Raw genomic sequence first — 17,014 nt, 5'->3', positions numbered from 1 at the left:
GTCAGTAGTCCAGCCGATATGTCTGTATCATTGTGATGTCACACAATGGCTAATTTGCATGATGCATGTCTGGCGGCTAGTCCTCCTGACAAAGCCACTTAAAGCAAGAGCAGAGGCCAACATTTCCTACAAAGGCTAGAAGTGGTTGACCAATAACAACAGAGTAGACTGGGCTTCAACGGAAGGAGTCAGGCGCTAAAACCATGTGTTTCAGACAGAGGCTGAAAAGAGGAGCTGCAGCAATAGACAGTGCGAGGAGAGTAATGCGTTTTCTGAATGTTAAAGCATGCAAACCTTTTCAAGTAATAACCTAAATCAAAATAATGAACCTGATCAAATTAAATATCAAATTCTGGATTAATTTATAGTTTAAGACAAATAAATGAGGGTCAACCATCTGCATGCTGACTCTAAAAATACGTACCTGGTTAAGTGCTCCTGCAGCTGACCTAAGCGCTGTTCCACCTCTCCATAGGTGATTTCGCTGGCAGAATTATCGTCCTCTCTCAGGTCCTGGAACTGTGCTGACTCATCCAGGTAGTCTGCAGGCTTCTTACAGGCCCATTTATCACAGCAGAGATCTGGAAGCAGCCAAACACGCACACGCTTTAGATCCTCACATATGGGTTGGAAACAACGTCATCACTATACAACCCCCCCCAAAAAATATAATAAAAAATCACACAAAAATAGGATGTAATTAATCTATACAGGAGAGCTGTGTGTTGCTCCGTTGTTGTAATTCATCAAGCTCTTGCACTGGGGGAGAATTGTTCATGCAGTGTTTTCCATTAGCAAACTAACCCTGTTGTTATCTCTGCTGGGCACCTGGTGGAATTCAGCTGGTTGTCCAGTGATGTGGGTTGAGCCTCTTTTGTGATTTTAAACACACAGATGGTTAGGTCTGTGATTACACTATCTTGTGCAGAAGTCTGCACTGGAGGCTTTGTACGACCACGATGAGCCGTACAGATATGAGCATCCTTGGCTGCTGCTCTGTGTGCCTTCACCGTGGATAGTGCTTACCTTTCCCATCAAACAGAGACGGAGAAATGAACAAAAGCCCCAACTGTCTGTTTTCATACTAGTTCTCTACTGAGCCTTCTCAAAGGAAACACTATGTCCCTACAAAATCCCTTTGATTTACAAATCACATGTGCACTTATGGAAAGTGGATAAAGTTTTGCAGTTATTGTGGTGTATTTTAAGTGTTTTCTATCATGTTGAGTTAATGTGAATAAATCAAAAACACTTCATCAAATGCGACCCTTTACATTGAACTTCTGTCATAAAGTTTCATGGAAATTTCATATATTAATAGAATTTATAAAGTCAACATTTAAGCCATAATTATTTTTTGAGTATTGTTGATAGTGCCTACTTGTTCTGTTAGAAGTTAATGATGTTGTGTTCTCTTATTTGCTGTTATGTTTTGTGGTTTTGTTGTGTTTTTTGATTTCCACTTCAGGGCCACTGTATAATTAAGATCCATGGAGAATAAAAAAGCAGAGCACTCTCTGACATTTGTTTTACTGAAGAAACTAAAGCTGCTCATCACTATGAACTGCACAATATCACATGTCTTTAAAGTTCTGCCCTCTTGTACAGGGACGAATGCTATACATCTAAAACTAATAGATTAAAACATAGTTGAATCGCATCTCTTGTAAATGTTTGCCTGTTTCATAGTCATGTCTGTATTGTAGAAAAATAGGTCAGTGGATTGGCTCTTGTTGATATGCATGGGTGCAGACACAAAGACATCAGAAAAATAAGAAAAGGCTATCCATGGCAATAACCATGCAACAAAACAAAAAACTGATTTTTTGAAGCTTGTTTTGTTCAGCTTTTCTTTGCTTTGCACAAAAATTGGATAATGATTATATCAAGCAATTGTTTTGATTCAGCTCTGGGGAATGGGCTAATGCCTCAGCACTGTGGAGCCCTGTGCTGCTGCTAATTCTGTGTCCAGACCAACAGTAGCACTTTGTGAAAAAGCAGCCTTCTCATTAATTTCAATTTTATAACTACATTGACTTCTGAAATATATACAAGTAAACATTTCCTTGTAATGTGAGTGCTATAATGCTGCTATTACTTTGTAATTGATATAGCTGAAGCGCTGGACTTTAATATAGGAATAAATGTCTGTCACCAAAGGAGTTCACACAATGCTTGTTTAAGTGTATAAGTGCCAAGTAAATCTCTCTGTGTTTCACAATAAACCAGTTTTAAATCTCGTAGCGATGCCCTTTATGTCAAGCAGCAATTCACCTCTGCATGTGAATATACAGCATCTGTTTTATTTGCAGTAATAAAGACATTCTGCCCTTCCCTGAATAACATTTTTGTCTATCATGTACCTCCCAGGAATGTGTAGCAACACTCATTAACTATAAATAATATATAGCTCATTAGTAAAAAGATCTATACCTTCAAAGGATGCATGTCTCTCGAGGCTGTCTCTGACAATCAGCTCTGAGTCCAGGACTGGGGGATTGGGTGAGGAGGGACCCAGAACTCCTGAGCAACTCTTCAGGCACGAGTTCGACTCCCTCTCTCCTCCCACGTCTTTAACCACTTCCTTGTTTTCCCCTGTAGAATGGCAATTAACAGGAGTTAGGGGAATAACACTGTGCCCTATTCCACAGAGAGCAGGTGTTCTCTGCGAGCGACGCTCTCTGAACAATAATACATAAAGAACAAATCTATGACCACCAAGCTCAACAAGGCTGAGCTGGAGCAGTGCAGGTGAGTTTCTACTTACCTGTAGGAAGATCTGGTGTGAAGGAGATTCTTCTCTTTATGCTTTTAGTGCCCTCACCATCTGAATCACAGTCTTGGGAACTGGAAGCCTAGAAAATTGAGGGAGTTCAAATCTATTACAGCTATTATTCTCAAACTGCTAGAGGATGAATGAAGTAATTAAATGAATGTTCATGGTCATAACAATGTCAATATTAAAATGTTCAAAACACAGACTGAAGAAATAGTTCTCTTAACATTTAAATACTTTAAACATTGATCCAGCTCTCCAGTCATGTTAGACGCTGTCTTTTCTCATTAATGTTGTAAATGTTGTTATTTTTAATTGACGTTCTGTTACTATGTCACTTCTCTCCATCCTGGGAGATAGATCCCTCATGTGAGACTCTAAGGTTTTTCCTCACTCTAGTCATCTTAAGGACAGAGGATGTCACTCCTTGTAAGATTCTATTGCCCTATGAGGCAAATTGTGAATGTGCGTGATCTACCTACTGATTCCACAATGTGTATCTTCTGAAACATCGGCTTCACATTTGGCATGCATGTTCTTCAGGGCCCAGGGAAGTGCAGTGTCAAATTTGGTGACCAGTGCTATGTAGCAGTCAGTGGGGGCAGGGCAGTTAAACATGTCTTCTTCTACGTTGCTGGATAAACTACAGCAGCGGTTGACAACTAGGTCAAACCGTGGGTCAAAAAACGCTGCCAGATCATTTTGATAATCTGATTACTTTTTATTTAACTATATCTGACTGACACGGACATTTACAAATAACAACATTCATAGAATCACCTCTTCAGCAATTTTTCCTCAAAGTAAGAGCACAACATTTGTTTTGTTGCGGCAATGCTTTGTATTGAACTGAATTACAGAGCTTTTATTTTGAAAAGGATGAGAACTTGGGTCTGAAGATTGTGTCGATGGTTAACAGACCTCAATGCTTAATAGATAGAAATAGCAAAATGCAATGTATGAAAAATTGACATTAAATAAATCATTCTAACTTACACACAGGCCACACGCATGAAGATTAATAAACTAAATTCTGTTTCATTTTATGCGAAACATTGATTGTAAAATCTACATCGCTATAAACCAGGTACAATGAACACAAAGCTTTCAAACCTCTGAAATAGCTCTGGAGCATTAACACAGGCCAAGCAAACAGACCATAAACAGGAATGTTTAGAGTGGGCACTGCACTGGTACAAATACAATTTGATTTGATGATTTGATAACTTCAGCGTAGCGTGATCTACCTTGGCAGACTCGTCTCTGAGGTTAAAGGTCAGTTCCAGGTTGTTGAAGAAGCAGTCGGCAAACTCTGGGTACATGTCCAACACCTCCAGCAGATCCTCTCTCTGAATAGTGCTCAGGTCACAGTAGCTTAGAGCTCGCACGTCAGCGCTGGACTTCCCAGGTTTGGCCAACACATGGATCATTTCTCCAAAGATGTCATTTTTCCCTGTTAGTGACACACACAATAAATCTTCTCAAAGGTTCCCTGGGAATTTGGAAAGACGTCAGTTTTACCTGCAATGACTTCAACAATAAGTCGGAGAGGAATCTGTGTTGTGTTTTCTACAGGGACGCATCAATTCCTCAGGCTCTCACTAAAGGGCAGCAGACGTGTTTGTTTTTGTGTATAATGAAAATCAAACAGACTCTCCACTCTGTGTAGATATTCTCCCAAGGCCCCATGCATCAGTTATCTTCCCATCTTTGATCCATCGTTAATGCAGAGGAATTGCCACTTAGGCGTAGCAACTTTGATGTTGGAGGGTTTGATTGTGACTGACAGTTTACTTGTGCACTTCAAAGGGAGCATCTCATGTTGATAATAATGGCTGTCACATAATGAAGCCGGTTCTCTGGAAATATTCTTGGAAATTGTAAAGTCTAGTTTTCAACCTATCAACATGCAAAGAAAAAGAGGTCCTCTTTAAAAGATATTGTGAAAAATCCCTTAGTTGGTCCCTGGGTTCACTGAAATGCCAACTCTGTAAGCGGGGGTTGAGGTGAAAGAGATATGATATGTTGGCGGCCAGTGTGCCTTTCACAGCACGCACCGGACACCTTTCTACCACAGAGGACAACCTCACACAGAGTGGTGTATCTCTTTCCACACACAGCTCCCACCACAAGGATTTAGATTGTCATTAGCTTGGATGGCGGTGCAAGAGGGCTATTCCTCAGCTGTGGAACGATGCTACTTCCCTCGTTGCTGCCGATATCCTCACATGATAAAAATTGCTGAGGGCTACTGGGTGACCACCACCTTGTTACGTTAAAAGCTGTGCGTAAAAGCTGATAAAAGACTGTTTTCAGACATGAATTCTGGAAAATGTCTGAAAAAAAAATTTGGACCAGGCTCCAGACGCTGCCTTTCACATATAAAGCACAGCAGGAGATTCTCTGGATAACAAGCTTTAACAACAGAAAAATCTCTGGAACATTCAGGCGAGGGGTGGTGCCTGGGTAGAGCATGAAGGAAGCAGGACATGAAGGAAGCAGGACATGAAGGAAGCAGGACATGAAGGAAGCAGGACATGATGTCGGCGACCAGCGTCAGTCCTTATAGCCAAAACCTCTCATTCTTGTTGTCTTTCCAAATTGACATCTTCGTCGACATTTTACTCGGAGGCTGGCAGAAAAAAACTCTGGAGATTATCCAGAGCAACTGACTCAGACATTTGCCCTCTCAAATTCAGCCTTTCTGGATAATTCAAGGAGAATATCCAAACTTCGGTGGATGTCTGAAAGCAGCTTTAACGACGTACAAGTCTTCACATACAAATGGTGCTGAGGGGGCATTATATTAGCACCAAGTATAAATGGTTTTATCTGTATGAGATCGGTGACTTTTCCAGTGTGTTTGTTAATAATGGGTTTTGTGTGATGCAGCAGCTTTTGCTAAGCTTAAACCCCATTCTGTCAGGTGCAGCTTTGGAGAGCATTCATCTCATGAATAATGGCAGGTTTAATCCGGGCTTGGCCTGTAGCACCTGGTTGTGGTTCGCCCGTCAAGAAAAATATAAATGCTAATTATTCTAATAAGAGTTATGGGTATTCAGTATTCATTATTACTATATTACAAAGCAGAAATATGAATTTAGAGCTGGCAGTTGTTTTTGCTGCCATTTTTTCAATAATTTCTTTTCTGAAGCTTTAAGTCATTTCCACGTGCTGTCAAAAAAGCAGCAGCTATTTCACCGTGGTCTTTGAAATTGCCAAACAACCTTTCACTGAGCCACTTAATAGAAATGTCAGAGTCTCAAACTTGTCACATGAGCAGCCCTGTTGCCCAGAGGACAGAAAAGAGGGGGGAACAGCAGGTGCACCTTGCTATTCTTGTCAAAGTGTGTGCACATGATGCGGTTTAAATGCTGGAAGAAAGAACTCGCAACATAAAAGTTCACTCTGTGATGTGATCTGATCAATGTTGGAATACCACCATGTGTATTAAAGGTGTAATTTAGTGTTTTCTTACAATTTTCAGACACTGTATAAAGGGTGATTTTACATGTAGATCGTGAAGTCCTATGTGTCCAAAACCATGTTCGCTGAATTCACAAAAGAGCAGGGACACTGGAAATCCTTCACAGTTGGGTGTGCTGAGAGATTGTCTATATAATAACATCATGTTAAATACGCTGCTGCCGCAAAATTCATGATTTCTACACCATTTTTACAACATTTTACTCTGCAACATGCAGCTAACTTGGCTTTAGTGCATTTGAAAGAATCAGATTTGCTTTTGAGATCTAACCCAGTATTACCAACATGTCTATAACGTTATCTATGTCACATTCATCGTTTGTGCATAACAAAAGCTACAGAGAAAATACCAGTGAAATGAAATCAAATGGGCCCCCTGCTATGCTACTCTCTGTCTTTTGTCTTGCAGTTACAGCCTCTTATCAGTAGAGGTGGTGCAGCCCCCTCAGCACCCCTTCTTCCAAAACCTAAAAGAGATATGACTTTAATATCACTCAGACAAAAGTGGAACAAGGGTTTTTACTTTGTCTCCACAGGTTTGATGCTGACATTTAACACACAGTCAGCTTCGAGAACTTCTCTACAACAGCGAAGCAACATTTGCAGTTGTTCACACCTCTAAGTGGATGGTGGAGGTTTAGAGTGCAAGCGAGGCTGCCACTACATTCATGATACTGATGACACTGAGAACACTGAAAAAACAAGAAGTGTCACACTGAAGGTGTCAACATGGCATTAACACATAGCGAACAAGAGATCCTATTTACCCAGGATGGCGACCACGATGTCATCTTTCAGGATCTCAATGGAGCCGCGCGAAAGGAAATATAGGGCAGTGAGCACATCGCCACCGTGGACCAGCGTGTCTCCAGGAGGGGCGTGAGTGGTTTTGAAGCGCATGGCCAGGGCCCTCAAGCAGCCTTTGGTGGCTCCCTGGAACGCTTTGCAGTCGTGAAGAAGACTCTTGTTGAGGTGAAGGCAGATATCTGCCTGCAGGCATTCAGGAAAACCTTTTAACACCTGTGGTGCAGAGAGAATGCCTGAGTGAAATGCAAAAAATATGTTTTTTCCCCAAAGAGATGCATTTAGATGATCGTTTCGCAACCAAGTCAACACTGTGGGCAGGAAATGTTTTGGGTTGATGCGCTTTTACTAAGAGAGCAGCACAGACAAGAGGATATGGTATGAAAACAAATATACTACAGAGCCATTAAACACAGTCAAGTACATTTACTGTATAATACAACTCAACTCAATCATAAGGAAAAAATCAGATAAAGAAACTGCTAATATCGTGTGGTTTTCATATAAAATGTTCGTATGTGACATAACTGCCACTTATATAACCACTTTGAAGCTAAACACACAATGCATACTCAGTTCTGGCTTAGTCTCTTTCTTCATCAAAACCAGCAACACATTATATCAGAGTGAGGAGGAAGAGTATTGTGTGATGGATTCAACAACGAAGCCCAGTTCTTATACCCTGAATCCATTCATTTGTAAGAGTCAAGGATTAAATCCAGACTTTTGATGTATGCATCCACCTTGAAGGAAATAATTTACTGCATGCAATATCACTGACATTATTATTAAATAACCTGCTCATGAAGAAAAGCTGTTTTTGACAAGCAACCCCAGTTAATATGCCAAGAGTTCCATGCTTTTCCCCACAAGATATGTCATATACGGTGATATATGGTTAAATGGTATACATTAAAGGATGGGTAAACACATTACCATAACTAGTAGATATAATACATAGTGACTATAAACAATTATGAGCCAATTACATTTGTTATTATTGTATATATGAAACTGACATAAATCACATTTACTACATATATTATATTTATCTGGTAATTTACAAAAAAAGTAGTTCTCATGTGGGTAGATCCCTCAATAAATTGTCCCTTAGGCATGCATTATAAGTACTACGCATACCTCCAAAACAGAAAGAATATACTCACACAAAAAAAAGGAGCTAATTCGTCTAAAATAAAGATTAATTAAAATACTACTTCAATTTGAATTACTAGTGAAAATCAGCTACTGATTGAAAATCCTTAACATGTGATTTCTTGAACTGATTTGTGAGTTTTATAAAAATGTGTAAAAACCTGTCAAACCTACACTTAACAATATGGCAACTGTAGTTTATTTATTAGGGAATCTAATTTGTAAAAGAAAATTTTAATTTACAGCAAATTTGACAATACTGATAAAATATTACAAATGCAATTTCAGATAGAAGTCAGTATCCAATAATCAGTACCGATTTTAAATGCAAAGGTATAATATTTTTGTATGCAAATGTGATGACTTCTACTGGAACAAACTATACTTGACTATACCATTAGAGCAACAGAAAATCATTTATGAATGAAAATGACAAGAAATAAAAAATGTACCTCCTACTCTTACCAATGAAGAGAAGTTAATCCAGATGAAAAGCAGACAAGGGAGAGAAAATTCTTTTTAGAATATTGCAATATGACCATTAAGAATTATTAAAAACTAATAATTTGTTCCTGGTGGTACATGCTAACCAGTCACAGTGGTGTGTTTGGATTATTTATATTTACCGTGTTCATATCAATGCCGTTGGTGTAGGTCCATGAGTGTTGGAAGTACTCCTCCAGTCTTTGTCTCAGTGGGTTGGGAATCTGGTGAAAGCGGATGAATTCCTTGACCCTCAACATCTGAGCGTGATAACGAGCCGTACCTGAGTACAACCTCTGGATGATGGCGGAGACGTTTCCAAAGATGCTGGCGTACATTAGAGCTGAAACCCAGACAAGGATCAATAATTGAGGTGAGTTTAAATCTACTCGGCCGCCTTGCATTTTTACTGCCTCTACTCACAGAGAAACACTGTAAACTTGAATGAATGTTGTTGTGCAGGATTTATCTCAAATGCTCTACCAGATGAAAGCAGAATTAACTTTTGCACAAAGAAAATAACGCTGGGAAAAGACAGCAACATACTCACAGCCAATCAGCATAACGCAGATGGAGAAAATCTTCTCTGAGTTGGTGTTTGGGGAAACATTTCCAAAGCCCACGCTGGTCAGACTGCTGAAGGTGAAGTACAGTGCTGTGACATACTTGTCCTTGATGGAGGGGCCAGAGCTGGGGTCGCTGTAGTTGTATCTCTTTCCTATGGACACGCCCAGATTGTCCAGCCAGCCAATCTTGTGCTCTAAGTAGGGCTTCTCCACGTTGCCAATGGCGTACCATATACAGGCCAGCCAGTGGGCGATGAGCGCAAAGATGCACATGAGCAACATGAGGACTGCAGCTCCGTACTCAGAGTAGCGGTCCAACTTCCTGGCTACACGCACCAATCGCAGAAGCCTGGCTGTCTTCAACAGGCCAATCAGAGTGGTGGTCTGAACAAAAAGTACAGTGGGAAATTGTATTAGTAGTTACCAACTTAAAAGTTTGAAGCATAAGTACAAAGAAATAGACAATAAAGTACTTTTTAAAGTATTAAGGTAAAAGTTCCCTATTCCATAACCCCACTGTCAACTACATCATTAACTGTACCTTCCGTATATTTTGATTAGTACACGAATAATACAGACTCTTTCATATTTTAAGTACAGTAATAAAGTAAATGTACTTTGTTACACAGTATTGGACATTTTATTTTGGGTGAAGTTCTCTCCTCAATAAACAAGCCTGTCTGTTGCCTCTGACACGTTCTCTTTGTCAACAGCAAATCAAAGCTGTGAAAAATCAAGACAAAACCAAGTAATGAGTTTTATTAACGGTTGAGGAAAAGTCAAGAATTTCTCCTCACAGTGTTTTGCTTAAAGGCAAATGCACACAGAAGTGATGAAACAGCAGGTAAATATTAACTGAACGTGCAGTGACACTCGTTCACTAGGTCCCTGGGATTTTGTTGCTTCCTTCGCGTCACCGAGAAACAATAACCACCATCCTCATCACCATGGTCATTTATCACAGGCTGACCTTTAAAAAGAGAAGTTAATGTCTACAGAGGCTCTACAAGTCCGCCAGCATAAAATCTATTTATCTGCATTCTGTTTTATTACATATATTTCTGAATATTGGTTAAAGCAACAAGCACATTGCACTCAGTGAAATTCAGTCTTAAATGCACCTGCATGCCCGAGTAATTATGTAATACTGCTGCACAGCCCCCGTCTCTGTTCCTCCCTAATGGGAACATCATTTCGGGGTTCATGTAAGGACAAAGCACTCAACTTCCTTTTCACAGTGACACAGCTTGAAACGCATCTTTTGTTGGAACAATTCTATAATTGTTTTTATTATTATCATGAACAAAACGCTGCTTGGTGCCAATTTTACATAATGCCTCCCACAGATGTTCAATTTTCTGGGCAAGTTGTTTTCAAAGCAGTCAGACATTGATTGAAAATGATTTCAAATATACTCAATGCTCTCGATGAAAAGGTTTACCTAAGTGCTTGTAGGTTAAAACCATCTTATTAAGCTGCTAAATTAAATGAACCTTGTCGAAAAACCATCTGCTGCCGTCTCGGTTGCTTTTATTTTCTGAATGAGGTGGCACTCGAGCTGGACTTCGTGTGCTCACTGTGAAAACTATGAACAACAAGCTTCAACGCTATAAATAGAAGTGATGTATCCCCATGTTATCGCAGTATATGACAGTCTATTTATAGACCAGACTGCTTTTTAATGTGAGTTAAATCATCAAATGGAAATAAAGTTCATAGTGTTGAACAACCAAATAATTACTTGTTATAAAAGTTTGCGAATTTGAACAGTTTTGTTGTTTTTTATCGTCCTATGAGAGAAATAAATGTCCATTCCTTTTTGATTTGCTGTCACTCACTGAACTGACTCAGCAGTTGCAGCAGCAGCAGTGGTGGAAAAGATGATTATGGTTTATAATCAGGAGCTTTTCTGGTGTAATGGAGTGCCTACAAAGCACGATAAAGCACTGAAGTGGGTCCAGATCCTGAGGGGACATATCCTACCAACAAACAAGCCAGGACGCCTGGCAGCCGGCCTACCAATGGCCATCTCACATCTGCATGTAAGCTGCGCACACAGCCCTGTTGGCCCGCTCCTCACATAAATGCATCATTGATTGCCATTTGGTAAGCCATTAATCCGTGTAAATGTATTCTAGAATGAGGGCCATTCAAAAAAAAAAGGAAAAAAAGGAAAAACAACAAAAAAAAGAAAAAACAACAACATGCAATTTAAAGTAATCCTTTCAGAGCCGAGACAGGACGATTCAGGCTGTAAGTAGTGGCCCAGGGGCACAAGTCTGGACTTAGTAAATGGATAACAGTGCAAGCATGGCCGGGTAATGTGCAGTAAATCTCCCTGGGAGAAAAAAAAAATATATGCATTAGAGATAACATACCTCATCTGATCCTGAGCCAAAGATAAGGAGGTCAAAGGGGATTGCAGCCACCATGTCTATAAGGAACCAGCCTTTGAAGTAATGGATCGCTATCTTAGCTGGATGGCTGACCACTTCCTCGTTCAGGTTTACGTAAGTCGTCCTGAAGTTTATGAGGATGTCAATGATGAACATAATGTCCACCATTAAGTCCACCACGTTGAGGGGGCTGCAGGAGTAACCACATTCACGCCTCTTCTGCTCCTCCTGGTCATTGAGAAGGAAAGCGGCAGAGTAGGGGGTGAGGATTGCTGTGTAAATGACCAGCAGCAGGATAAGCCAGTCCCACACGGCTTTGAAGGGGCTGTAGTGGAGAATGGTGAACTTGTCAATGCGGGCTGTCTGGAGTTTGTACTCTGGCAGGACGTCGGCTCCGAGCGACAGGACCTGTAGGAGAGGTGGGAGAGAGGAAAACACTTTGGTCATGTCTCAGGAAAGTCTGACAATATAAAAGCTTTATTTTCTGTGATGTGTATATTCACTGGTGCTGATTGCCTTTTTCTTCATGATAATAACAAAAAATAAATCAGTTAGTGAATTTTATGGTAATTACTTGTTGGGCACAACAGGTAATTCAGTTCATAGACTTCAAGGACTGATTTGACAGTAATTGTGACACCCTCACTTAAGCAGCCAATAGCTTTTTCTCCTCTGGTAAAAAACCCCACTAACACCTGCTAACTCTTGACATTTGTCTGCAATGGAAATAGATTCAATCTGCGTTCACTCTGGGTCCAATTACTCTTCTGTAGACATGAGATTTAATCGGCTCTGAACGGCACTGAAAGAAATGCGACACCTGGGGGAATGCGCAAATTTGACCTGTGGGCAGACAGCAAGGTGAGAGAGTGTCTCAGTTTTCAGTGCGTCTGTGACCAGGACAAACAAGACATAAAGTTCCTCTAATTCCTCTAATTCCTCTAATTCCTCTACAGTCAAAACAAATTCGTGTATACCTACTATTTTTGGTGTTAACGAGGTATATGACAAACGGATATGTCACATCACCATGAATATCATGGTACTGATACTAAATAACTGGTACTTGTTCTACATTTCTAGAAAGTTTCACTTTTGTAAAAACTCTTTCACATCCAGATCATGAAGTGAAGAAAAGTGCACTGATGGATATCTTATTCATATATTTTAGTGAGCCAACATTTGTTTTAATTTCACCACATGAACCCTGGGTGGAATGGTAAATTATTCAGTGTGCCAGGGGAGGCCGAGCCGTCCCCTGTTTTGGGCTTAACAAGCGGTGGCAGACAAAGGCAGAGAGGCTCTCTTATGGCAGAAAACAGTGCAGGAGTGAGGATAAGGGTGGTGGGTCTTTCTATTCTGCACATTCCCTATCTTCAGCACATGAATTATAGATTTCCCCATGCTAGCAGTCAGGAAGTGGATGCAGTGTTCACATCTCAGTGGTGGCTCCAAACTCCAAAACCAGAGTCAGCGGGGAAGAAGAGTATTTAATCACCATGATGGTTCGTCTTCATTTATGAATGAGAAAACTGTGTTGAATAAAGTTTGAACAGAAGGTTTCTGGGCCTCCCTTGTGCTTGGCTGCTCATAAGCAGTATTGTTGTTGTGTCATGGTGTTCACCTACACACAGCATATTTATGCACATTCTGTTTACAGAACTCACAAAAATGAAGTCCAAAACACAAGCATTTACCCTTTCTATTTCATTTAACTTGATGAATTGTGGGTATTTTTGCAGCTTAAATTTGAGACAGTGATGAATTCTGTAGCTGCACTCCTTCCTGTCCTTGGTAAGTTGGCATCAGCTGCCATGCTCGTCCAGTCAACCAGGGAATTCTGCTACAAGATAACCCTTCAGCCATATTATACGAAGTGTTGTGCCTGCTGAACTGTCCTTGAGCAAGAAAACTGAGTCCTGTCTACTGAGGTGTTATGAACACGCACTTTCATTATCAAGCATTATTTCCTTTTATCCATATCTGATGTTGATGGGTGAGAATTTGACCTTTTTTCCTCTCTCGATATTATCCTCACTTTATCTGCAATTACCCTCCCCTCTTGTTTTTAATGTCACCGCTCCACTGCTGATGAGGGCAGGACGCAGACAGCCAGCAAGACATTTCACTGGCACATGTGTGCTGTGAATGAGTGTCACGCTCTTCCTTTGAGGCACCGCAGCCAGTGACAACATAAGCAGACATTAGCGCACTCATGAGGACATTGTCCTTTTTGCCAGCTTACCCACAAACACTGCAAATGATGTTATGTGCAATACACAACCAGTGGAAAATAGAAGCCCAGTTTGTCGTAATGGGAGCTGAGAAATTAGCCTCAGTGCAACCTGTTCGAATTTCAAATAGTGTAAAACTTCCTGACTCACCTGTGTGACTTTTTCTGTGACGTTGTGGGTTCTGTCTTTGACCTTTGGTGCTATGATGGTGTTCTCGGATGTTGGCGGAGAGTGAGTCTTTTTGTCAGCCCCCTCAGAGAAGTTGAGTGCAATCAGTGGGATCTTGTTGATGGTGCTGTACTTGTTGATGTTTGAATCAGAAGTAGAGCCAAGCAGGCTGGACTTCACGTGATTAAAAGGGCCTGGTGGTTCCAAAACAGAGAGCAGTCACATTAGTACCAATACAGTGATAATATCTTGGTGTGTTTAACTACATGCTGTCAGATTGGCTATAAATCTATCCATTGATACACTGTGAATTATACAGTAAAACTGACATTTTGAAAATGGTGGCTCTAAAAATGAAATTATTTCATAATAAAAATGTATAATTAAAAAAATTATTAAACATGAGCTCATTCAGCAGTTATAGACATAAACAAATATTGAATAAACACATTTTAAAACATTATCTTTATGTTTTCATTGAGGTGACAAAAGTGTAATAGATGTTCATCTTAAACAGATTTCTGAAATTAAATGAACTACAGGTCAGCTGGATCATGTTAAAAATGAGGTAAGGGTACGTTTTAAGATTGCTCCCTTTCTCCCTCTAAATGTGTCCTATGTTCTTAAATGAGACCTGCACCCTGACCTGGACTATGATTTTTTACTCACATATATGCTGGAACACATAATATGGAAGGGACAAATAAATAATCTGAATCTTTAAAAGAACTGGTGATTCATTCAGTAAAATTCACAATTTCCTTTTATTGAAGCTTAGTGAAGCTTCGAGCTATGATATCACATAATAAAGGCATGTGTCCATGCAGGCTTAGTTGAATGCTATTCAGATGTGAAGCTTCCCTGTGTGGTTTCACTGTCTGCTGATGATGTGACAAAAACACTCCAATGGTCTGAGAATATAATCATTTTACATAGTTAAGTGTGATGAGCCCATTCAAAATGTCAGAAACAGGAGTGGAATCTATGAGGAGCATTTGTGCTGATTGTTGGCGTTTGTGTTTGAATGTCACGGTCCAAAACAACAGAGAGCAATTAAATCATGGGTGGAAATGCATGGTTTCCTCACACATTGTCTGTGAGGACAGAGACAGTAAAGGATGAACATTTTAATAAGCCACATATAGAAAAAAATTCTATTTCATTTCATGGTTGTGATAACAATGATTAGCATTCTATTGGAAACTTGGATTTAATGTGATGTGTTGGTCCAATAACCACAGATTGTGAACAGTTTTTTTTTTTTTAAATACCTTCATTCATATGTCGATCCCTGAAAATGCTTTTGGAATTGGAGCTATAGCCCTCAATTTCATGGACAGACGAGGCTCGCCTCATGCTGCTGATGCTGCCTCTGGGGAAGGTGTTCGACAGGGAGGTGGAGGACTGGTGCGCCTCCGGCTGGTACAGCTTCTCCCAGGGGAGTTTAGGGGATGAATGGTCAAGTGGCTCAGGACCGACGCTCGCCTGGGAAGAATGGCGGCTCGAGCTTATGAGGGCGTGCGTGTCGTTCGCCTCAATGGGACTGCAAATGCTCTTGGTGGGTGAGGGGAAGTTCTGCAGGGCCACCGAATCCTCGTTCTCTTTGGGTGAGTCCACCATCACCGCATCTGGGTCCTCTTGCGGAAGAGACTGCTTGTTAGTGTTCATTAGGCTCAAAGCGGCCTGGCGGAAACGGAAGAATCTGCTCCCCCCTAAAAGTTGAGAAGAAATTATGTTGTTGAGTTTTTGCTTGAACGGCACTGAAAAATTGAGGCATCCAAAAAGTCTGTAATTACTGATGGATTGACAAGATACTTTCAGCTAAAAACAATCAGCGATAAAATAGACCTGATCTGTTATTAGACAGACAATTTATAACTTGTGCTTTACCTCACATATATATCACATATGATATGATAAACATACACAGAGGTCCTGTGAACAGCAGGTGCCAAAACATGTCTGCTCTTAAATAATAAAAATGAGTCTCTCGTTTCTCAAGCATCTGGGCCTCCGAGTACTTTCTCCAAATTAATCTGAAATCATAAAAGTCTGTTCATTCAAGACTTTCTGTAAGTGCTGCTTCCCATATTTTAATTGTCAAAATAGTAGTTGACAGCAGCGTATACTGTGTTCTCTTGTTTACAAAATGTCTTGAATCTTACTCTGAACTTTAAAATGCAGACAAAGTGAAAAACTATTGATTTAGCATGTACACCCCTACAGTGGCTATGAGGTTGAGGAGGAGCAGATTGTGCAGTTGGCTTTTCTCTGCCTCATTGATTTGAGACAGGAGCCCGATTTCATTGTGCACAGCCGCATCCTCAGAATGGACACACCAGCAAATGTTACAGACCTCAAGGGACAGAGCAAAAAGTTTTGGCTCATTAACAATAGAAAGAGAGTGAAAAGTGAACCTGGCCTCACTCGTGTGGCACCCATCGCTCAGCACCCTCCTTACATAACGTCACTGCCATCTGTTTCCATTCCCTGGCCAAATGTACTGATGTTACAACTATAGCGGCTCACAATGAGAGCCGTGACACTCAACGAGTTTCCTGGAGAGGAACCCTAATGACATCCTGCGCTGGCAGGAGATATGGACAACCTTCCCGTCTCTTCTCTGCAGGTAGACCATGTGTCTTCTGCACTGAGAATGCTCTTGGAAAAAAAAAAGTCGAGCTCATGTAAACTTAATAAGATGCAGTTTGTCTCGGAGTAGCTTAAAGAAAAAAGTTTATACCTGAGCCCTTATATAATGATAATAAATATACATATATACAACTTATGCTCTGATACCAACAGTACATTTTACATTTTACTATACAAACTTACAAAATCCACATTTTGATTTGACAATTTCCTTTTAAATGGATCACAATTTTTTAAATGTTTATCATGATAAGGACAATCATAAGAAACATTTATATTTAGCCATATATGTGC

General features: G+C 40.3%; 1 protein-coding gene across 1 annotated transcript in view; it reads right to left on the bottom strand.

Moving 5' to 3' along the window:
• LOC109631183 (voltage-gated inwardly rectifying potassium channel KCNH7) overlaps positions 1–17,014 on the bottom strand; it is a 94,128-nt gene that overhangs the window by 64,699 nt on the left and 12,415 nt on the right. Inside the window, exons 4-13 of the mRNA XM_020089793.2 lie at positions 15,340–15,780; positions 14,051–14,262; positions 11,649–12,074; positions 9,255–9,654; positions 8,848–9,047; positions 7,030–7,282; positions 4,024–4,229; positions 2,768–2,855; positions 2,434–2,595; positions 425–581 (exon numbers count right to left, since the gene is read on the bottom strand). Of these exons, the coding sequence (XP_019945352.2) occupies positions 425–581; positions 2,434–2,595; positions 2,768–2,855; positions 4,024–4,229; positions 7,030–7,282; positions 8,848–9,047; positions 9,255–9,654; positions 11,649–12,074; positions 14,051–14,262; positions 15,340–15,780 (2,545 nt within the window). The remainder of the gene's footprint in view (positions 1–424; positions 582–2,433; positions 2,596–2,767; positions 2,856–4,023; positions 4,230–7,029; positions 7,283–8,847; positions 9,048–9,254; positions 9,655–11,648; positions 12,075–14,050; positions 14,263–15,339; positions 15,781–17,014) is intronic.

Source organism: Paralichthys olivaceus, chromosome 10 (genome assembly GCF_024713975.1).
Source record: "Paralichthys olivaceus isolate ysfri-2021 chromosome 10, ASM2471397v2, whole genome shotgun sequence".
Taxonomy (NCBI): Eukaryota; Metazoa; Chordata; class Actinopteri; order Pleuronectiformes; family Paralichthyidae; genus Paralichthys; species Paralichthys olivaceus.
This window is presented reverse-complemented; position numbering and strand designations above follow the sequence as displayed.